This window comes from Choloepus didactylus, chromosome 15, assembly GCF_015220235.1.
Source record: "Choloepus didactylus isolate mChoDid1 chromosome 15, mChoDid1.pri, whole genome shotgun sequence".
Lineage (NCBI taxonomy): Eukaryota > Metazoa > Chordata > Mammalia > Pilosa > Megalonychidae > Choloepus > Choloepus didactylus.
In genome coordinates, this window is record NC_051321.1 from 65,311,123 (window position 1) to 65,335,839 (window position 24,717).

A 24,717-nucleotide genomic window follows, 5' to 3' on the forward strand; every position below is an offset into this window, starting at 1 on the left:
AAGTCTTAAAAAGAGGCATGGCACAGAGTAAGCACTCAGGAAGAACAAATGACTGTTACTATTTGTCACTGAGGAATGGTGTAAAGGTGTACAGTTTTTATACAAGTGTGTCACATTATTATTGGCCCAACAATGCAAGGCAATACATTACTTGTACAATACATGTTTTATCATTTGCCATCCTGACTCAATTAGCAACAAGACATCCCTATGAAAAACACAAATGACTTTATTTCTAGATAGCTCTCTTCTTGAACTATTTGTGCTTCATTTTCCCCTACTAGAACATAAGGACTCCAAAAAACAGGAACCAGATCTTCCTTCTTCCCATGAGTAAATATTCACTGAGCACCTATTATGGTGTCACACTCTGTGCTCCTCACTGGGGATGAAGGCATGGCTCTGTCCTAGAGGGAACCAGAGAGGAGGGACATAGGTAAACAGTCAGTTACTATAAAGTCTGGTACATACTCTGTTGGAGAGATATCCAGTGTTAGATGCTATTGGGCATCCAAATAAGACTATGGATGTATCTTAAAGGCTTCCCAGGGGAAGTAGCCCCACAGTGCTTGACATAATGCCTGACTCACAATGGGTGCCAAATAATAGGTTTTCGGCACCCTGGGGAAGAATGGGGCAAGAATTATATACATCCAGTAAACTCTCCACTTCCATACAGGTAATCTTCATGAGCTGGGAATGATACACTTCATTTATCAATCCCTAAACAAGACAACTCTCCCATTCTATTGATCAAAGGGCTGTATCTACTGAAAGGCAAGAAAAGGATCAATGGAGAGCAAAAAGAAATAATCTATCTTCAAATGGAAGATAATCTATAAGATGTACTTTGGGTTATCTATCTAAAATAAATCAGATATAAACACAGTCAATATTTTAAATATGCTTCCATTTTGATTTCTTATGTTTAGCATGTGTGCTTCAATAATATAAATAGTTAAAATTAAGAAATAACTGTTGAAACACGGATAAAATTTATTTTTAATTGTCCTATGTAGTCTATTATACACATAGAATGCAAATTTTTATTTAAAAAAATATTCGCAGTCCCCTTTCCTTGATAACATGACTGAGTTACTTATTTTATACATTTAAATTATCTTGAGACTTGATAACAATATTTTAGCTACAGTGTAGCTCAGAAATGAAAATTTACAAAACAGTTTTAGGAACACATGTATTTCCACCTGCTGGTACACTTATACATCATACAAAGATACATATTTATTTTAAAATAAAGTCTTTGAAAATGAAACCAGTTCATCAAATTTTTACCAAGATATGACAAGAAATACTTTATGCAAAAATAAAAATTGAAGCAGAAATAACACTTTCAATTAGTTTTCTAGTGCCTTAAAAATCACATCAATTTTACAAATCACTATTTCTGCAGTTAGAACTATTATTGTTTCCCTTCCGTATGTGACATGCTTATAAAAAAAACATAAGTGCTCTAAAAACAATAATGGAGTTCTTACATTTTAAACCATTTTCTTAATATAAATAACAATTCAAATCGTATTTTACATCTCTACTTGTTTATATTGCACTAAAACTATTTTACATGGAAGAACCAATTTATGTATCATGACATAAAATCTTAGTAACATTCTTGACACTCACATTTACATTAATGGCTATTTCATAGCCCACTTAAATAAATTTTCTAGTATACACCAAACCATCTAACAAAAACAAATCTATAATGCTATTCTGTTTGTAAGAACAAAACTATTCAGTATTTATTATTACTGCCTTTGGGAAATACACTGACTTTTTAAAACCATGTAAATCTCCCATAGTATATGGTAATAACATTTGAATAAAACGTGAAAATTTTTCATTTACTGTTGAGTCTCTACATGGCTACTTTTTAAACACATTTATTTTGTTGAAAAATGAAAAAAAAAATATGCTTATCCTTTTTATCCAGTGGAGTAGCTTTATGAGAAGAGAATAAGAATAATACTTCAGCACTGGCTTATAGGTTATGTTTTATAGAATTAAAGGAATTCTGTTCTCATCTTTCTGCCCCAATATAATCAAGCCTGTTTATTTTAATAATAAACGCTATTGGAGCCTTTTGAAAATCATGATTACAATTAAAAGCTTGGAACAGCATGATAAAGCTAATGGCAACCTCTTGAGACCCGTTTTGAAGTTAGTTCTACTTCCAAATACGCTTTAAAATGGCTTCAAATAACCTAACTGATTAGCCAGCATCAGCTTAGGAATTTTTTTTCAATGTTCCAAAGTACAACTTTTGGCATCAAAAAAAGGATAGTAAACACTTTTGATTTATGACCTAAAAAAAAAAAAATCAAATACTAAAATACCAGTGGTTCCTGTGACAGGGTGAATGTCCCCTTTCAAGTAATAAAATAACATTTTATTTCTCCCTCTGATAGTTTAGTAAGGAAAAAAAACAGGAATTTTTTCTTCAGTTTAGGTGAAAAAATTGCTTCATAAGTTCATATGTTGTAAAAGCCACGGCTTGAGAGGGAATGCAGCGAATGTAATTAAGTGATAAACCACGATATAATCCTTTTCGAATTCCATGGTGTCCATAGACATACTTCATTGTCTCCCGCATGGTACTGAAAGACATCACAATGGTTAAATGATAACACCTTTATACCCATTAATGAAGAGACAATTTCATTTTTAAAAGAAGCTAAAATGCCATCTTGACTACCTTTTGGAAGCCAAATCATTACAAACAAATACAAGCATTATGCACAGAAATTAGGGACTCATTAACATTACGTATTATGTTTGTACCATGTGTGTGAGGTTTAGTGGCAACACTATTTTATAATCACATTTGGAAGAGCATTTATTAGTCTTTTCAAAGGATATATGAGTCCCTTAACCTTTCATCTCAGCCTAAGTTCTATACTTAATGGTTGTAGAACTGAAGTTTGAAGGACTATATTTCAGATTTTAGCAATAAAGACTCTCCTCTTTTAAACAGTGTTGTCTCTCTCCTATCAAACCAACATTTCAGGCTTTGCTTTTCTCCTTCAATAGACAATTTGGACTGAACTCTTCAAAGAAACTTTTGAGTAAACAAAGGTAATCCAAGTCCTGAACAAATATTCTGCTTTTACCCTGAGGGACAACACATCACCAATCAAAGAGAATGATTCTAAATTTCTATAAATTTTACAGAAAACTCTAGAAGTGTGCTGTGCAATATTCTAGCCATTCACCACATATGGCTACTGAGCACTTGAACGTGGCTAGTCCAAACTGAGATGTGCTTATAAGTGTAAAATATACCCCACATTTCAAACAGTATGAAAAAAAAAAAAAGAATGTATAATATTGAGATGTGAAAATGATAATATTTTAGATATATTAAGTAAAATAAAAAATATTTTAAAACTTAATTTTGTCTGTTTCTTTTGGGGGAAGAGGTGGGACTGGGCAAAGAGAAAGCACAGTTCACAGCTCAGCTCCTATTTCACTCACTCTTTGTCTCTTATTTCTGTCTCTCATTTTAGGTGTGCTTATATCACTTTCTGGACTAGTAACAGGTATCGAGTTGTTCTGGTTCTGGATTAAATGACTGCCTTTTTCCCCTGGATGCCCTTGACACTTTCCCCTTTAGAGCACTTTCATTTTGTCAACACATGACTCCATTAAACTGGATGTAGTCAAACTGAACATCTTTTATTATGAAGAAATAGGTGCTAAGCTTGCCTCATTTTCACTTAGGACTTTTGTTTTCCTAATAATATTAGCAAGCGGGTTCCTTATTCCTCTTGAGCCAACAATAGTAACTCTAACTCTATTTAAGATATACTGTTTAAAAAGCACACGGACCCAGGAAGAAATCAATAAAGTGGAAGAAACCACAGCAGGTTCTTTTAAATTCACCTGTTTCTTTTTTATCCTTTTTAAAATGTAGCTATTAGAAAAATTTTAATTACATAAGTGGCTCACATTATATTTCTAGTCATAGAGCTTCTCTAAAGAGAAATTTTTAACAGGACAATTGAGACTTGATTGAAACTTTATAACATTATCAAAGTATACTATGGGAAATAAAATGGAAGTTCTAGACCATTGGTAAAACCCAAGTCTTATTTCTCTACTTGCTTTAAACATTATACTTCCTAAAGAAAATGACAATGACATATGGAGAACTTACAGGCACTTTTCAAATTCTGGCAGAACAGTTCCTAATTGCATTCGCCGACGAGTTACATCAAATGGGTAGCTAAAAAAAAAAGGACATAAGGACTTAAAATGGTTTTTAGCTTTCAACTCAACAACTGTTATCGAATGCGAATCCTATGTAAGCTAGGAAATGATGGGGCGGGGCGTGGGGGGAATGTGTTCCTATTCTATTGTTTATCTAACCTGGGATAAATAAATAAAAATCACATAAATAAAAATCAAATAACAATACAGGGGTCTTCTTGCCTTTGCTCATGCGGTTCCTCTGCTCAGAGGATTCTTCTCTCCCATCTCCACAAGACCAAATTCTATTCATTCCTCAAGGCCAAATTAAATGCCACTTCCTGAAGAAACAAACTGGGTGGTTTTCATTGTTGTAATCCTAAAAAAGGTTCTAAACCTTGGCAGTATTGACATTTCGAGCCAGATAATTCTTTGCTGTGAGGAGTTCTGTGCATTGTAGGATGCTTTATTGCATCCCTGGTCTCTGCACACTAAATGCCAGTAGCATCATCCATCCCCTCACCCACCCTTTCCCTAAGTTATAACAACCAAAAATATCTCCAGACATTGCCAATGGGAGCAAAACCCTGTGCTTGAGAACCACTACCCTATGATTATTCAGCAACTACCTTTGAATACAGCAGACCAACAAAAAAATTTTGCTTACATGCTAAAATTAATATAGCTAATTTAGAGGACAAAGAAAGTTCTACATAAAAAGATTGCCTGAAATGAAATTTACAAAAATAAACTGTTTCAATAAATAAATAAATGAATAAAATAAACTGTTTCAGGAGTGGGAATCTAGGTGATACTTTTTTTTTTTTTAAGTTTTATTGTGGTAACATATTTGCAAAAAATTTCCCATTTTAACCATTTTTTAGTATATACTTCATTGGTATTAGTTACATTCACAATGTTGTGGTACCATCACCAACAAGGGTGATGTTTTTAAAATTAATTTTATTGTGCTAATATTGAGTACTTGTGATGTTAGGTCTTGTGCTAAACAATTTATTTACATCATCTCACTTCATCTTCACAACAATTGCATTAAGTGAGTACTGTTAACCCAAAGTTAAGATAAGAAAATTGAGTGTTAGATTTGCAAAGCTACATTCCACTCTTTCTACTTTACTATTTGAAGTTCTCCATGATATCTGATAAACAAATAATTGATATAAAAATAATTAAACATTTGTAAAATTTACTATGAAATACTTATGATAAAAAAATAACAAACACTCACGTATCATTCAACCAGCTTAAGAAACAAAACATGATCAACTGTCAAAGCCCCCTATGCACCTTAAAATCATCTCCTGGAATTATTTCTTTAACGGTGGAAAAAAGGAAAACATTTTATGAAGTAAAGGGACAAAAAAACCTCAACCTGGGGGATTCAGTTTCCAAGCAGGAAATGATGTATGTGGGTAGAAGGAATTGATTAGTTGAAAGCAGAAAATACAAAAAGATAAAGTGACAATACCAGAACTAAGAAAATAACAGTGGGAATAGAAAGAAAATAACATTCTGGGCAAATGTTCTGAAGTAACAACTGACAAGACTTAGTGATTATTTGGATATATACAATGTGAAAAAAGATTTCAAGGCTTCAGGACTAGGAGATTGACAGTTATCCATAACAAATAGGAACACTGGAAGCTGAGGACTGTTAGGAAGAAGACAAGAATAATAATGTTTGAATTATGGAGTTTGTACTTGGCAGAATATCCAAGTATTGCCAGAGATGCAACAGGGCATCAGTAATGGAGATTTAAATAGAATTGATTTTCTGTGTGGAGGTGACCATTGAAACCATGAGGATAGATGAGCTGTTCCAGATATTTATAAAAAAAAAGCAGAGAACTAAAATCTGGCTGGGCCTTAAAAAAATTCCCACAGGTAGGTAGAGGAGAATATGAATCAGCAACAGAGCTGAAAAGGGAAGTTTGCGGAAAATGATCACCAAGAGAGGGCACTGTTACGAAAGCCAAGGTTGGAAGGAAGGTAAAAGAACGGAGAAGGAGCTATTGGATCTGTTAAAGGTGGATGTGGATGGATCTAGAATATATCTCAGAAGAGAAGTGAGATAGAGAAGACATTTTAAAGATCTAAGTTGTGAGTGAGTAGTAAAGAAAGGGAGGCAGTAAAACCAAGAAGACAATCAGAATAGCTAGAAGTGATTGTGTCTTTGTAAATGAACAATGTTCCACCATCAGGTGTCTAGATGTAAAACACAAACCTCTTTACCTCCAATCTGGTAAAATCTGCTCCCACCCACAAATGCACTGAATCTGCTTTCACAAAGGTGATACTTCATAGTAAAATCCAAAGGACTTGTGAAAGGAAATGAAATAAGCTTCAGTGGCAGAGAGATTCCAAAACAAGCCGAGAGGTCACTCTGGTGGGCACTCTTACGCACACTTTAGACAACCCTTTTTAGGTTCTAAAGAATTGGGGTAGCTGGTGGTGGATACCTGAAACTATCAAACTACAACCCAGAACCCATGAATCTCGAAGACAGTTGTATAAAAATGTAGCTTATGAGGGGTGACAATGGGATTGGGAAAGCCATAAGGACCACACTCCACTTTGTCTAGTTTATGGATGGATGAGTAGAAAAATAGGGGAAGGAAACAAACAGACAAAGGTACCCAGTGTTCTTTTTTACTTCAATTGCTCTTTTTCACTCTAATTATTATTCTTGTTATTTTTTGTGTGTGTGCTAATGAAGGTGTCAGGGATTGATTTAGGTGATGAATGTACAACTATGTAATGGTACTGTAAACAATCGAAAGTACGATTTGTTTTGTATGACTGCATGGTATGTGAATATATCTCAATAAAATGATGATTTAAAAAAAATAAAAATAAAAAAAAAAAATAAAGTGAACAGACAAAAAAAAAAAAAAAAAAAAAAATCCAAAGGACTCCCTACTTGTTAGTAATTCTCTTACTTTGACTTTTCTTTTCCTATTGGACACTCTTTTCTGATTCTTTGTGACACTGCTACCTCCTTTTTATATTCTTATTTTTCAGGATACTCCTCAATCACAGAAAACTTTTCTTCTTCCTGTTTCTGAAAACTTCTTGTTTTTTAGTATTCCAGTCTTTTCTTATCCCACTCTACTCGATCATTTTTAGTTTAGGGAAATTCTGTGAAGTGACCTTTCCAATAATCTTTATCTATGTTCCCACTGCACCTTATATCAATATTTAACTCCAAGGTATTGTTACTCTCTTAATAAGAATGTGGGCTTCTTAAGGGCATCAACATTGTTTTTTTTTAGTGTTTTTCTTTTTCTTTCTTTCCTTCTTTCCTTCCTTCTCACTCTTGGTTGTCCCTCCCTTTTTTCTTTTCTTTACATGAATTCACAGGAATATGTGTGGGTTCAAATTAATTTGGTCAATGTGGCACATAGTTACTTAAAATATGCTTAAAGTACAGACATATCTGAAAAAAATATTAAATTAATATTTCTATTTTTGTAAGGTAATCTTGTTTTGAATAATCTGTCAGAAAGAATAAAAAGATTAACCAATGCTGAAAATCAGTACTGGGTGACTACAATTTGACTGAATTACATTCATGAAGAAACTTACGATATTGTCTGTGCTATTGCTCCAGCAACACCACCACAAAGTAAGTTAATGTGAGTTTTCAAAACTAAGACATTAGGATTGTCTGATGAAGGTCTGCCAAGAAGGGTAGGAGCATGGGAAAGCCCAACACTCTTTAAGGTACCAAAAGTAAAAAATGAAACACCTGGAAAACAAAACATAAATTCACCATGTTGCTTAACAGAATATGAGCTGTGAAAAAAACACCATTCTTATATGATAACCAATTAACTCAAGGAATCAAACATGTATTTCCTGATTTCTGATGTTTGGTTTAATCTAACATAGTAAGATTTAATTAATGTTTATAAATAACTGAAAGACAACAAAACTACCACCTATAAAAAATTACAGCATTGGTTTTCACACACTAATATGTAGTTCAGTGTACTGAATGAAGGAAGTAATGAGGATGATACCATTTATATACGAACAGAACTAAAGTTTTCCCAAGGTTTCACATGACTAAAAATGAAATTCATGATTAATAATTACAAGTACATATGACAACTTATATTTACAATCACAATGATGATAAAATAAGAGGAGGCAAAAATTTAGAAATAATAAAGCATCGTTATTTTAAATAAGTGTCTAATTATTTCTTTAAGGAAGAGTCATAACTATGAGAAAAATGTTCAGATAGGCCCACAAGACACTCTAGTAAGTGGAATCTAATAAATGTTGAATTGTTATTGATAGTATGCAGTTGATGCTTGTTAAACTTTTACATGATTTTACACCAGAACCACTAAAGTCGTACATTAATAAAATCAAGAATGGAATTCAAGCATTCCTATCAACTAGGCATTAATCAAGATATATTTATATCCATTAAGTTTAAAAGCAGATATCTAAACAAACAATTGATGCTTAAGAACAAATAGGTATTAACAAAAATTCAATCTAAGATTAATACCTTAATATATCCATTTTTTGATACAAAATATATAATATTTTGAGATCATGATACATATAATTTTATAATATTCATACATTTTTATATTTTGGGAATCTATTCTAAGGACTTAATCTTAAGTACAGAAAAAAACCATGACAAGAATATTCAGAGAAATTTAAAAATAAATAAATAAAAATGTATATATGCTTAAATGAAGGAGAGTAATATTCAGTGTAATAGGACACAACTAACAAAAATGACGCTTGTGAAGAGTATTCAATAATATGAAGAATGATCAAATGGGGAAACATTAAAAAACAAAATTGTATATGCACTGTGAGTATAACTATATAAAATATATTCAAAACCTGAAAACTAAAAACAAAGTAACTAAAAGGTGAGAGGAAAATATCACAAAAAATTGAAAGTTCTGCACCCAGCGAAAAGACACTTAAGTACTCTGAGGGACCTTGCCAGGGAAGGACAACTAGAATCCATTGCTGGACTTGTAAAATGAATGGGAAAGTCTCCAAGAACCATCCCAGAATCATCACCACCTCCTCCCAAAAAGAAAAACACTAGGGCTCGATTGGGAGGTGTGGGCTGAGAAGAGAGGTAGAATGACTCGATACAGAGATGCCAGGAGCAGCAGTGTCGCTGCACGGAGATGGATCCTGCCACCTGGCCTGAAGAAGACGGAATCTATTCAGACAAAAATCCTTACTGAAACTTCCTCAACCTGATAAATAGTAGATACTAAAAAACCCCAAAGCATCATGCTAAATGAAGAAGTGTTAACAACATTCCCTTTAAAATCAAGAATGAGCAAAATGCCCATAATCATCACTTTCATTCACTGCTGTACTGGACGTTCTTAGCCAGTATAGAAAGAGAAGATAAACATAAAGAAAGGAAGGCAGGAAGGCAGGAAGGAAGGTAGGAAGGAAGGAAGGTAGGAAGGAAGGAAGCACAGGCTGGAACAGAAGAAAGAAAAATGTTATTATCAGCACAGAATGTGACTGCCTACATAGAAAACTCAACAGCGTCTACAAATAACAAGATGGCTGGCTATAATACAAAAAAGTAGAAAACAGCTAGCTATAAGAGCTTGTAAAAATTAAGTCAAGCAATAAACTGAAAATATAACTTTCTAAATGACACAATACAATATACTCATATCTAAAATGTCTAAGATCTGTATGAATTTCATTCAAAATGCCAACAAGAAGTTGTATACACCATCAAAAGCTGATTCTAAATAGTGCATGGAGTAGCAAAATACCTACAGTCCTGACATTCCTGAAAGAAAGAAAAGCAGCATAAAGTAAAGAGGCTTTGTTCTACAAAGCATAAATACACATACAGCTGCATTTTATTATATTTTAAGAAGTAGCACTGCAGATCACTGGAGAAAGGAGGGACTATCTAATAAATGGTGTTGGGTCAAATGGTTTTCCTTAAGAGAAAAAAAATTAATTCCAAGTGGATTAGGGATCTACAGATGCTAACCTTTAAAAATCATTCTTAGAAGAAAAGAAAATTTATTTCTGAAGCAAAAAGCACTATTCATAAAAGAATAGATTGATAAATTCCAACTACATTAAAATGAGAATTTCTGTTCATTAAAAGACACTACAAAGAAATGAAAAATCCAAGCCACAAATAGGGAAAAGATATTTTCAACATACATAACCAAGAAGGGATTGACAATCAGAATATTATAAAGACATATTACAAATCAATAAGAAAAAGACAAACTCAGTAGAAAAGTAGGCTAAACACATTAACAGGCACTTCACAGAAAAGGAAATATAATGATTAATAAACATATGAAAAGGAGCTCAACCTCATCAATAACAAAGAACAATAATTACAAACAACTGTATGCCAACAAACTAGATAATTTAGAGGAAATGGATAATTTCTTGGAAACACACAAATAACCTAGACTGAATAGCGAAAAAATAGAATTCCTCAACAAACCAATCAGAAGTAAAGAGATCCAATCAGTTATTTAAAAGCTTCCTACAAATAAAACCCCAGGGTCAGATGGCTTTACAGGGGAACTCTACCAAACTTTCCAAAAAGAACTGACACCATTCCTACTTAAACTCTTTCAAAAAACTGAAGAAAATGGAACACTACCTAACTCATTTTATGAAGCTAACATCACTCTAATACCAAAACCAGAGAAAGATGCTACAAGAAAGGAAAACTATACAACAATCTCCCTAAAGAATATAGATACAAAAATTCTCAACATAATACTTGCAAATCAAATCCAAAGACACATTAAAAAAATTATACACCCTAAGCATGTGGGGTTCATTCCAGGCAAACAAGGATGGTTCAACATAAGAAAATCAATCAACATAACACAACACATTAACAAATCAGAAGGGAAAAATCAAATAATCATCTCAATAGATGCTGAAAAAGCATTTGACAAAATCCAGCATCCTTTTTTGATAAAAGCACTTCAAAAGGTAGGAATTGAAGGAAACTTCCTCAGTATGATAAAGGGCATATACGAAAAACCCACAGCCACTATAGTACTCAATGGTGAGAGACTGAAAGCCTTCCCTCTAAAATCAGGAATGAGACAAGGATGCCCACTGTTACCACTATTATTCAACGTTGTGCTAGAAGTTCTAGCCAGAGCAACTCAGCAAGACAAAGAAATAAAAGGCATCCAAATTGGAAAGGAAGAAGCAAAACTCTCATTATTTACAGATGATATGATCTTATACTTAGAAAACCTTTAGAAATCTACGACACACCTACCTGAGCTAATAAACAAATTCAGGAAAGTGGTGGGATATAATATTAATGTACATAAGTCAGTAATGTTCCTATACAGTAGAAATGACATAACTGAAGAGACACTCAAGAAAAAGATTCCATTCTCAATAGCAACTAAAAAAATTAAGTACCTAGGAATAAACAACCAAGGATGTAAAAGACCTCTACATAGAAAATTACATAACTCTACTAAAAGAAATAAAAGGGGACCTAAAAAGAGATGGAGAGATATTCTGTGTTCATGGATAAGAAGTCTAAACATCGTTAAGATGTCAATCCTACACAAACTGATCTACAGATTCAATGCAATTCCCATCAAAATTCTAACAATCTACTTTGCAGACTTGGAAAAGCTAGTCATCAAAGTGGGAGGACTTACAGTACCTGACTTTAAAGCCACAGTAGTCAAAACGGCATGGTATTGGCACAAAGACATATTGATCAATGGAATCGAATTGAGAATTTGGAAATAAACCCCCAGATATATGGTCGACTGATTTTTTGATAAGGCCCCCAAATCTACGGTACCGGGAAATAACAGCCTCTTCAACAAATGGGGCTGGGAGAACTGGATATCTATATCCAAAAGAACGAAAGAGGACCCCTACCTCACACCCTATACAAAAGTTAACTCAACATGGATCAAAGATCTCGATATAAGAGACAGTACCACAAAACTCCTAGAAGATAATGTAGGGAACCATTCCAAGACCTAGTATCAGGAAGTTGCTTCTTAGACCTTACACCTAAAGCACAAGCAATGAAAGAAAAAATAGATAAATGGGAACTCCTCAGAATTAAAAGCTTCTGTACCTCAAAGTAATTTGTCAAAAAGGTAAAGAGGCAGCCAACTCAATGGAAGAAAATATTTGGAAACCATGTATCTGATAAGAGACTGATACCTTGTACATATAAAGAAATCTTACAACTCAATGACAATAGTACAAAAGGCCCAATTATAAAATGGGCAAAAGATATGAAAAGACATTTCTCTGAAGAGGAAATACAAATGGCTAAAAAATACATGAAAAAATGTTCATCTTTGCCAGCTATTAGGGAGATGCAAATCAAGACTACAATGAGGTATCATCTCACACCAATAAGAATGAATGCCATTAAAACAGGGAACTACAAATGCTGGAGAGGATGTGGAGAAATTGGAACTCTTACTCATTGTTGGTGGGACTGTATACTGGTTTGGCCATTCTGGAAGAGAGTTTGGCAGGTCCTCAGAAAACTAGATATTGAGTTACCCTATGATACAGCAATTTCACTTTTTGGTATTTACCCAGAGGATCTGAAAGCAGTGACATGAACAGATATTTTTACACAAATGTTCATGGAGGCATTGATCACAATTGCCAAGAGATGGCAACAACTTTAATGTCCTTCATCAGATGAGTGGATAAACAAAATGTGGTATATACATACGATGGAATACTATGCAGCAGTAAGAAGGAATGAGGGTGTGAAACATATGATCACATGGATGAATCTTGAAGACATAATGATGAGCGAAATAAGCCAGACACAAAAGGAGGGATATTGTATGTTACCACTAATGTGAACTTTGTGAAAAATGTAAAATAGGTGTCTTATATTGTAGAATATAGGGACCTAGAGATAGACAGCAGTTAGGAAAGGGGGAACGATAATCTAATAAGAACAGACAAGATATTGAGGATGATCTTAATGATATGGGAATGCTCAGTTATGACTACGGTAAGTTAATTTTCTTTTGGTACGATAGGAGTATACTGGAAGGAATGAAATTATTTCAGGATACTTGTTTTTCCTATTGCTTTGCTTTATTTTGTCTGGAAATTTTTTTATTCGATAAATAAAGTAATTTTAAAATTAAAAAAAAAGAAAAAAGAATAAGGGAAATGCAAAATAAGACCTCAGAAGTTACCTTTTTGTTGTTGTATTATTATTTTTTAGGAGTTACCTTTTATACCCAATAAAATTCACAAAAATTTAAAAATCAACTAATACCAATGTGGATGGAGAGGATATGGATCAAGGGAAATTGTAACCACTGCTGGTTGATGTGTAAATGGATATAACCACTTTCAGTCAATTTGACCTTAGCTCATAAAACTGAATATATATACATGTAACTTACAACCCAGCAATTCTACTCCTAGGTATATACTCTAGAAAGATTCTTGTACTTCTGTACCAGGATACATATGTATAATAGACAAATGAATAAAGTTATGAACAGCAACAAGGGTGTATCTCAGAAACATAATGAATCTTAAAAACATACAGTACATCCATACCATGGGATATTACCCAGCAATAAAAAAAAACAAACTATTGATAGACACCACAACTTGGATGAATCTCAAGGGAATTATATTGAGTGAAAAAAAGCCAATCCCAAAAGGTTTTATACTGTATGAGCCCAAATGTGTAACATTCTTGAAATGAAAAAATTATAGAAATAGAGAACAGATTAGTGGTTGCCAGGGCTTAGGGAAGCGGGCAGGAAGGTGTGCCTATAAACATCAACAGGAGGGATCCTTGTGGTGATGCAATGTTCTATATATTGATTGTATCAATGTCAACATCCAGCTTTGCAAGATGTTACCATTAGCAAAACTGGGTAAAGGATACATGGATCTCTCTGTACTATTTCTTATAACTATATATGAATCTATAATTACCTCAAAATAAAAAGCTGAAGAAAAAAAGGGAATATAAACAAGGTAATAGTGACTATATGCAGATTGGAGGACTATGGGTATCCTTATTTTTCTTCTTTCTACTTCTCTATATTTTCTAAATTTTTCTTAATGAGTCTTCACTCAATAAAAAGTTTTTCCTCCTTATAATGAGGAATAAAACAGTTTCAACTCTTATTTGTAATTAACACGTTCATGAAAGCTGAATACATAACAGACATGTAACATAAGTGTGCAATTGTTAACAATACTACAGCTGGCTCAAATATTAAGAAAAAGATGCAAAAAAGTGCATGTCTACTGCATGTACATGAACAGTTATTTTTATATGCATTATTATATGGCCAATACATTTTTTAATAAAAGTACTTTTTATAATAGCTTATTTCATGTTACTGATTCAGAAAAAAAAAACTAGTAACACATTTTAAACACACAAACAAGGATTCTTCTGCCAAATTTGGAACATACCTGCATATGGAGCCATTCCTAATATAGTAGGCATCAGGCCTCTATAAAATCCAAGGACTCCACCTTCCTTTGAGTAAAAGAAAATTAGATTACTTTGTGCTAATTATGATAAACATCAAAGAATAAAAGCAAACATTATAATGGAAACACTATCTGGGACCCACATGAAATACAAAAATGTGCTTTCACAATTATGATTAATATCAATAATTAAAAATAAAAGAGTAATTATTTAGATAATATTCAAACTATTTTCCTAAATATAAAAGGACATGTTGCACATGAGAAAGGTAAATATGAAATACCTTTGCATAAATTGTTTTGAATGCATGAATAATTCCTGTATAAGTGTGTTCCCCTTTGACCTGGAATGCCAGGCGAACTCTAACCATGTCAAGAGGGTAAGTACAGACAACTGCCGTCATACCTGAAAACGAAGCAGAAACTCAAATGTAAAAAAAGTTTTTGAAATTCTACATTGTCCCTATCTTTAGCAGTGCTCTCAATATTGTAGCAATGATGAAAACCCAGTGAAATCAAAGGTGATATTGCTATAGAATTATACCATAATATCACCAGCTGGAAAACAACCTTGTGAACAGATAAAGGTTCAGTTTGTAAAAATCTTTTCAGCTTCCTCCCATTACATAGTTATAATGGTAGCCTGAAAATAGTACAGTGTAAGTGGATAGTGAGCATTTTAAAAATTCTTATTACTTGCTATTACTAAGTAATATTCATGTAAGATATTAGATCTTATATCTAAGATAAGATATTAGAAGGGAAATAGTGACCATCTCCATGAGCTAGGTAAGATAGCTGATTATTTACTTACATTCTCTAATCCTAAAATGGAGAGATGCTTAACCAACCTAATACAAAGAATTCTTATAAATATAAAATAAAGGCACTTTTTAAAAAACTTCAAAACACAAGCATCATTTAATTTTTAGAATGTAGGTAAATCTGTTATTGACTCAATATAATAAAAATATAAATGTTGAAGTTTATAGAAGCAATTCATTTTAGGGATAAAATCTGATGATAAGCAAATTTAGTATTAAGTTCTAAATTTTCATCAATACATGATTTCAAATTCCGTAAATAAAACTATCCAGTTGAGTTACTTTTAAAATTGAAAACAAAAATCCCTTATTACTTTTTGTAAAGTACCAAAGAAATGTATGTTCAGGATAGAAAAATAAGAAAATATAGGTAAACAAAAATGAAAACATATATATAAACCATAATCCAGTAAGTTACCTAAATATGTAATCTTCCAAACCATTTTATAGATGTTCGTTTACATGCATATAAACACACACATTTAAAAGATATAATATGATAATTCTATTTTGGAGCCATTTTTTTTTCTATTTTACATTATATTGTGAACATCTTCCATGTGAGAAAAATATTATTTGGAAGCACAATAATTTATAAAAACAATTCTCCTGGATATTTAGGTTGTCTCCATTACTGGCTATATAATATTGTACTAACAAACAATGTTTGGTGAATGTCCTTAAAACCAAATATTTTTGTGGATCATTTCCATTATGGCTAAATTCCTAAAATAAAATTAGTGGATCAAATGGTAAGCAACACAAATTAACACTTTTGATATAAATTGCCCTCAGAAAGATTATACCAATGTATGTGATCCATTGGAATAAAAGTCATTTCTCTGAATTTTCAGAAATATTATATAATTATTAGACAATTAAACTGTTCAGTTATTAGATAATTTCCACCCAATTTGCTGGACAAAAAGCATCCTCTCAGTGTTGTTTTGGACTGTTCTTATACGACTTTATTTTTATGTTCTTTCATTTCCACATTTCTCTCTCCAGCAGTTACTTTTTCTATGCAGGTTTTTAAGAATGTATTTCTTAACAGGACAATTTATTTATCTTTTTATTAGTTTTCTAAATTAAAAATTTTTTTTGCCAGAACTTGGGCTCAGAATAGCAAACTAATCAAGTAAAAGTACCAATTTAAAATGACTTCCATGTTCTTGACTTAATTTAACTTTTCAGTCTTATATTATTTTTAGTATTTAATTTTATTTAATGATCTTACATATCTTACCCTATTTATTTAGCAAATGTTGCTCTAATTTTTTATCCATTTTTTATCACAGCAGATCTAAGTTGATACTTTCAGAGATCCCTCTGCCCCACCAAAAAATCAAAATCAGCTTGCCATTCCATTGGAATGAGAAAAGACTACTTTTTGTTATTATCTAGATCTTTTTCCTGGCATCTATTCCTGAGTGGTTATATTATCTCTAAACTAATCACCTACACAGTTAACATATATCTAATACTTTAGAGCAAATACAAGCAATCTTTAGTTCTCCTCCAAGAATTAAAAAAACTCAATTTCTTCAGACAATGAGGGGAAAGTCAGTCTGAAAAATATGTGAAGTAATACAACTTCAGTTTAAATACAAGCAATAATTTTAATTAAGATTAGCCTCATGGTGGTCAGAACAGGTTAGACTCACTGAAGAAAGGCTGATTTATGATTAGCATAGCTGTGATGCAGCTGTAAATGATGTATTTTTAACCCTTCCTTTTTTTCGTTTGCACATAACAGTAATGACTGCCTACTATTTGGCAAGCACACCATACAGGCACTTTACAAATAGCATCTCTAATCCTTACATATCAAATACTACCAACAGTCCTACAAGGCAGACATTATTATTCCTTTCTTAACAAATAAAAAAAATTGAAGCTCAGAGTAGTTAAGGAAATTTACCAAATTCACACAGTTTGTGTATTATAGAGTTGGATCTAAAACTGTTTTCTAGCTCTTACCATGATACAATGCTGCCTTCCCTATAATTGTTTTCCTTGTTAATCATTTCTTTAGCATTTTCTACACTTAAATTTCAGTTCAGGAATTCTTTTAGTCCAGTGACTAGAAATGTCAATTCCAAATTTCAACCAGTTTGATTGTGAGCTCTATGTTGGAGCTATTTGTTTTTAAGCTATTCATTTTCAAATTATATAACATATTTGTTTTCTACCTATTAATATTCAAACTAGCCATGTCTAACAGTCAAGGCAGTGACTTTTCTAAATGTTCTCTTTAAAATGAATCTAAAATAATACAGCATAAATGTGGTGTTACTGAGGCAAGGTTAAACACTAACATTACATTTAAATCACAATAAATACCTTATTATACAGATATTCTTTAAAATACACATTTTGTGACGGCTTAATTTTTTGCAGCTTGAGCTGAAGATTTTGCAAGGGGAAGTTTTAAAAATAAAATTAGGAGAGATTATCTATACACTAGTTCCATGTTTAATGGAATAATTCATATTAACAAGTTCACAAATGTAGAAGAGAACAAAAAGCTGACTGTTTAAGGCTTGACACAATTTGGTTAAACATCAGATTTTGCTAAGAGTTTCCCAAGTTATTTCTCTCCGTCTTACTTTTATAACTTCTGTGAAATGTTGCATCTCCCTTATTTTTTTTTTTCTTTCTTCTCTTTCCTAATCTAGATCACCTGGTCCTTCTTTCCCAACTTTTCTCTCTGACTCAATCCATTTCTTCCCTCCTTCTTTCTAGTTGCCAGACTGGCTCCAAGTGGGTTATTAGGGAAATACATGGGTGAATTAACAAACTCTCAAAAATAATGAATTGATAGAAAACAATATATCCAGAAATTTGTTTATGCAGGTTAAGAAAGCATTATTTAGCTTAAAAGTTGCAAAACCATGATTACTCAGGCTGAGGAATCTACATAAATGTGCATCCATGTGTCTATGACACCAGTAAAATAATGCCTATGAGTACTAGAATGCTAAACTCATGATCTAGTTTTGCAACTTTTCAGCCAGCGATACTTCGTTTATTTCTTTCACCATGTTTTTATATTGCATAATTCTTTTAAATTTGAACTGATCAATCTTCTTCCTAAAGAAAAACAAAAATTGGTAACGAGGATGAAAAATAAGGTTTTTGTTGTTGTTGCTATTGACCAATATTCCTGAAAGCAATTTAATGATTTAAATGTTAATTTAAAACATTGGAATGTGGGAAAAATTTTCTTAATTTAAAACATTGGAATGTGGGGAAAATTTTGTACTCTGATAAATCTTAAAAATTACTTAAAAATTTTAAAGTTCTTTATAATTGGAATGGGGGAAGATTAGAAATACTCTTCTGATAATCATATTTCACCCTTCACTCTAAACACAAAATTAAGAAGCTGGAGTTAGACTTTTAGAGGCCCTAAAATTTTGTAAAGAATTTGATATCCTATACTGATCAAACCAAAAAAAATACTACATTGTAAAGTAATTTTGAGGATGCCCAGCTAAGTTCTGTTTCCCCCACAATAATTATATCAATGCTTTTTTAAAAATACCAAATGTCAACCTCTTAAAAAGGATTTCCTCTAGAAGGAAATACCTGAAACTGTTGAACTGCAACCCAGTAGCCTTGATTCCTGAAGACGACTGTATAACTATGTAGCTTACATGGTATGACTGTGTGATTTTGAAAACCTTGTGGCTCACACTCCCTTTATCCAGGGTATGGACAGATGAGTAGAAAAATGGGGACAAAAATTAAATGAAAAATAGGGCAGGATGGGGAGAATGAAAAGATTTAGGTGTTCTTGTTTACTTTTACTTTTATTTTTATTACTTTTATTTTTATTTTTTTTGGAGTAAGGAAAATGTTCAAAATTCAATTGTGGTGATGAATGCACAACTATATGAGAGTACTGTGAACAGCTGACTGTACACTGTGGATGACTGTATGGTGTGTGAATATATCTCAATAAAACTAAATTAAAAGTTTTTTTAAAAAAAGGATTTCCTTTTCATTTTTGGAGTCCCTGCTTTCCTGAGACCTAAGTATGTGCATAGTCTGCTTGTCGAATAATCCAGCACTAGCATTATTTTCTTGGTTCGGTAACTGTTGGGATTGAATCATGTCCCCCACAAACGACTCCTATCCTGTGGGTGTAAATCTATTTGTAAACAGATCCTTTGAAGATTCTATTATTAGCTAAGGTATGGCCAGACTCAACAAGGGTGGCCCTTAATCCAATATGGATAAAGCAACAGAAAGGGGACCTGGAAGTATAAGCCAAAAGTAGGGGAATCCAGTGAGAGATCGCACAAGAACACTACAGACTTTGGAGAAAGCATGAACCTAGCAAAACCTTCATTTTGAACTTCTAGCCTCCAAATCGGTGAGATAATAAATTCTTATTGGTTAAGCCATACTGGTGTGTGGTATTTATCATAGCAGCCTTGTCAAATTAGACAACTAACTTTTCTCATTTCAGCTAATTATACATATACATATATGTATACATGTTTTTTAAACTATTTCTTCTTTTTGGTTTATAGCAAGAGGTTCAAATATGGATTCCAGAATGAGCCTGCTGGGGTTCAAATCCAGACTCCATGACTAACTAGCTGTATGATTTGGAGCAAGTTACTTAACCTGGGTCTCAGTGTCATTCTGTACAAAAATGGAGATCACAAGTGGGTACTTAAATCAGCATCTATGAAGGTAAAGTGAATCAATGTAAGTAAATGTTAAGAATAATTCCTGGTGCATAGTAAGTGCTATATAAGAGTTAACTATTATTATTCTCCCAGTCTATTATTTTTCAAGCTATTCATCTTTTGACCCTTTCCTTTGAGAACCAAATAATTTGTTTCCACTTTTTACCAAAGTCCCCTCCATTACCCAATCTCTTTCTTTACTGTACATTAATGCTGAAGAATTCAAATAAAAAGGGGAGAACAATTAGAGGATTATTGGAGAGGAATATGCAATAATAAATAAATAAATAAATAAATAAATAAATAAATAAATAAATAACAAAGTTGTAACGGATTTGGAACTCAGCTTGACTGCTAATAATCAGGCAGCTATATATATCCCTCATCCACAGGGTGAGACTGGGATTTTCAAATGATAAAGCCAGTGTTCACCATTTGGGCCCTTTTTCTACACTCACACTTCTCCTTACTATTCTACCTAGCAGGAAGGCCAAAATACCTCCAAGAGCACATAAGAGAAACCAGAAACTACTTACCTCAAATAGCGATGATGACAGTTTTCCTCTTCCCCCATTTTACAACTACAATCCCATACAAAGAGCAGAATATCTTCACCTACCAGGAAGCAACGAAACTCAATCAAGCTGAGATGTGCTTGTGATATTTGTGTATGTGCTGTTAAGTTAAATAAAATGGCCACCTGCATTTCATTGCCAGGAGAAGGCCCCTTTCTGAGAAGGGCTTTGCCAGAACACAAAAACAATTGACCTACAAGCAACACCTGGTGATAAAATTAGTTTTGGTTCGGCAGAGACAGCTTATCAGAATGGACAAGCATACTACATGAATCAATGTATAATTGCTCCCCAGTTTTTAAGACCCCCTATGTAAAAATGGAAACTTAATGCCAGCCCATCAGGACGTTTCCTCACTTTCTTCCACATTTGCCCTCTACAAGCTTCCCCTTTCCACTCCCTCGGCAGAACTACCTTCTGCTTTCTGAATGGGATGCTGCCAGATTCATGAATTGCATGAAGTTTTTGTTTATCAGTGCAAACTCCTCTTTTCCTCCTTCAGTCAAGAAACTGAGGACTTTATGATGAATGCAAACTGAGATTATTTTTTTTCCCGAAGTTCTCATCTTCTTACTGTCTCTATAGTCTAGAACTCCAGGAATTTTGGTAAACCTAAGAACATATTTTGACAAGTTTAAAAGAGTTTGACATTACGTATCATAATATACTGACTATACACACCATATGCTTAAACAAAAACAAAACAGAAACAAAAATTTCCGGTTGCACTGATTGGTCTCTGGAACATCGGGTATCTGTGTGACACTTGAAACTCAGAGCTAGAGCTCAACAGAAATGAGTGTCAGTATTAGCACATACAGCAATTGCTTAAAAAAAAAAAAAAAAAAAAAAGCCCAGATTTCAATTAGAGATATGAATGAAGCAGATTTGGTTAAGACTAAGGCAAATCCAGCCAAAGGGTGAAGGTTGAAACTGACTGTGTGTTAAAACTTCAACTTCCATGTGAGACCAAGGGAAGAGATGTTTATTTGGTGTAGGATCTATATTTTCTAAACAGTATAATTTCTACAGTTTGTTCAAACACCACAATTACATGGAACTTTGAAGAGGAAGTGAAATATGGTAGGTTAGTATAGGTTAGAGTGACATAGTGACACATCCCAAAGTAATTTGGGCAGAGAATAAAAATACATATGCAGGGCCCCCCTAAGGAGACGGGGGAAAATGCGAAAGTGTTGGACTTTCTCACCTGGACTGTTGCTGATGTTCTCACAAATGTTGGGGACTGGCAGTTTGGTGTGTCAAGCCCTCTGTCATGGGACTTGCCCTTATAAAGCTCATTACTGGAGAGGCTAAACCCACTTATAATTGTGCCTAAGAGTCTCCCCCTGAGTACCTCTTTGTTGCTCAGATGTGGCCCTCTCTCTCTAGATTAGCTAGCTCGGCAGGTGAACTCACTGCCCTACCCCCTACATGGGACCCGACTCCCAGGGGTGCAAATCTCCCTGGCAATGCAGGATATGACTCCTGGAGATGAATCTGGACCCGGCATCGTGGGATTGAAAACATCTTCTTGACCAAAAGGGGGATGCAAAATGAAACGAAATAAAGTTTCAGTGGCTGAGAGATTTCAAATGGAGTCGAGAGGTCACTCTGGTGGACATTCTTATGCACTATATAGATAACAATTTTTAGGTTTTAATGTATTAGAATAGCTAGAAGTAAATACCTGAAACTATCAAATTCCAACCCTGTAGCCTGGACTCTTGAAGATGACCGTATGACAATGTAGCTTACATGGGGTGACACTGTGATTGTGAAAACCTTGTGGCTCGCACTCCCTTTATCTAGTGTATGGATGGATGAGCAGAAAAACAGTGACAGAACTAAATGAAAAATAGGGTGGGATGAGGGGATGATTTGGGTGTTCTTTTTTACTTTTATTTTTTATTCTTATTCTGATTATTTCTAATGTAAAGAAAATTTTCAAAAATAAATCGGGGTGATGAATGCATAACTATATGATGATAATGTGAACAGCTGATTGTACACCATGGATGACTGTATGGTATATAAATATATTTCAATAAAATTGAATTTAATTAAAAAATTTTCTGATTGCAAATTATGTTTCTAGATGCTCTACCAAAGACATTAAAACTTTGGAAATCATATTCAGAAAATATGGCAAGTGTGAATTGTTTATTCTGCTGCAGAAAGGAACACAAAAGTCTTCTTAACAAAGGAACTAATACTACAGGGAGGAAAGAAGTAAGATTAGAAGTTGGATAATACAGGATTGGAGTAGAGGAGCACATACGGACCCTCATCATTTCATCTCCTTCCTTCCTAACTACTCAATTAATCTGGAAGCAGAGTTGAGTTTCCAGAAATTGCTACCCCCCAGCTCACCACCTGAGCTTGCGACAGTAGGAGCAGCCAGACTTCATGTACTTATCCAAAGCGACTAAAGATGAACAAAAAACATGGATTCCAAATACATACTTTAGACAAAGGAAGGGTTCCATGTATCTCAGACACAAAATTTAAGCCACAAAAGCTAAGGAAATTAGTCTTGAGTAGATCTCCAAGGGAGTCTAATTTTACTCTTTTCTTGTCCTTTGGAAGTATATCACTACTTTGAGCCTGATAACTAAATATCAGTTGCAAATAACCAACATACATCTGTCTACAGTTGTGTGCAACCTCTGATGAGTGTGATTACTAAAATCACGCTCTTAGAGAAGGTTCTAGGGAAAGATAATTCAGTTATGACACTCAGGAACCACACTGGCAATCATCATAACCCAAAAGAATAACTGTGTAACTGTAGAAGCTTTTTGTGTTCTCTTGTGAAAATCAGAGGTCTCAGATAACTGCATGATTTAAGTCAAAGACTCAGAGGGTTAGAACACAGAGGTCAGAGCATCATGCCACTCCCTATGCCCCCCGCCTCCGCCAACATGCACATATCAGGCCCCAAATTCTATTAACTTTTTGGTTTTAGTTTAGTTTCCTTTTTTTTTTTTTCTTTTTAAAGCAAATTCCAATTAAAAGAATTCCAGAGTTGGACTAACAGCTCAGAAGAGCTATTATTCTCCAGATACGTAAGAAGCTTGTTGCTTTTGAATTCTGGGTCAGAGCTCAGTTGGATATAGTTCCTTTTTAAATGTAAACATATCTAGGAAAGATGCCTCCAAGCCTCTGAGATTTTCAAAAGAACAGTGTGCAATCAGGGCTCATAAGCACTAAACTATACATATATGGCTATGTTGGCCTCTGTTCTGATCGGTTGCTGTCCATGTTATGCTACTTGTTAAATATTTTGAATATCACCTCCATTTACAACTAAAATTTTCCCTTTAGAAATGAGAGAAAAAGAGGATTAAAGAAGTCAGGTGGCTGGCTCAAGAGCATGCAACAAGTCACTGGCATGGAAGGTTTAATAACATCCCTTACTTATGGAAGACCTTGGATCTTTGAGAACTTTTTGATAAGCATTTCTCTGCCCTGACCTTCAGAACAACTCAGTGAGAATTGGGCAGCCATAAGCTCCACTTTAACAAATAGATAAGTGAGTTACAGATCTGCCCATGGTCAAAGAGCAGGTGAGTAATGGAAGCCAGTCAGGAAGTGTTCTGACAACTCAACAACCAGGTCTTGGACCAGAACATCAAGATGGAGTAGACCAGGAGGGCAGCAAGCAGAATTCAGCTAATCTCTTCTGGTTTCTAATAACGTCCTTCTTATTTCCCTTTTCTTTATCCTGTCATCCTTAGTTTCAAGAGAACTGGCAAAGCCAGAGTCGTTCAGACAACTGAAACATATAAGGAAAGAAGACCTTCCTTAAATACAGTATACAAACCTTGATTCTCAGTCTCTAGTTTTTCCTTTTTCTGGCAGACTGAGATTCAGAATGTGTTGGATTGTAGTTGT

At 33.7% G+C, this 24,717-nt stretch overlaps 1 protein-coding gene across 2 annotated transcripts in view; it reads right to left on the reverse strand.

The window, feature by feature from the left end:
* Positions 1-978: 978 nt before the first annotated feature.
* Positions 979-24,717, reverse strand: part of SLC25A16 (solute carrier family 25 member 16) — a 42,677-nt gene continuing 18,938 nt past the window's right edge. Inside the window, exons 5-9 of one of the 2 annotated variants that reach the window (XM_037805151.1) lie at positions 15,003-15,124; positions 14,698-14,764; positions 7,816-7,978; positions 4,178-4,246; positions 979-2,618 (exon numbers count right to left, since the gene is read on the reverse strand). In XM_037805151.1, the coding sequence (XP_037661079.1) occupies positions 2,462-2,618; positions 4,178-4,246; positions 7,816-7,978; positions 14,698-14,764; positions 15,003-15,124 (578 nt within the window). In that variant the 3' untranslated portion in view covers positions 979-2,461. The remainder of the gene's footprint in view (positions 2,619-4,177; positions 4,247-7,815; positions 7,979-14,697; positions 14,765-15,002; positions 15,125-24,717) is intronic. The other variant, XM_037805152.1, reaches the window with a different exon arrangement.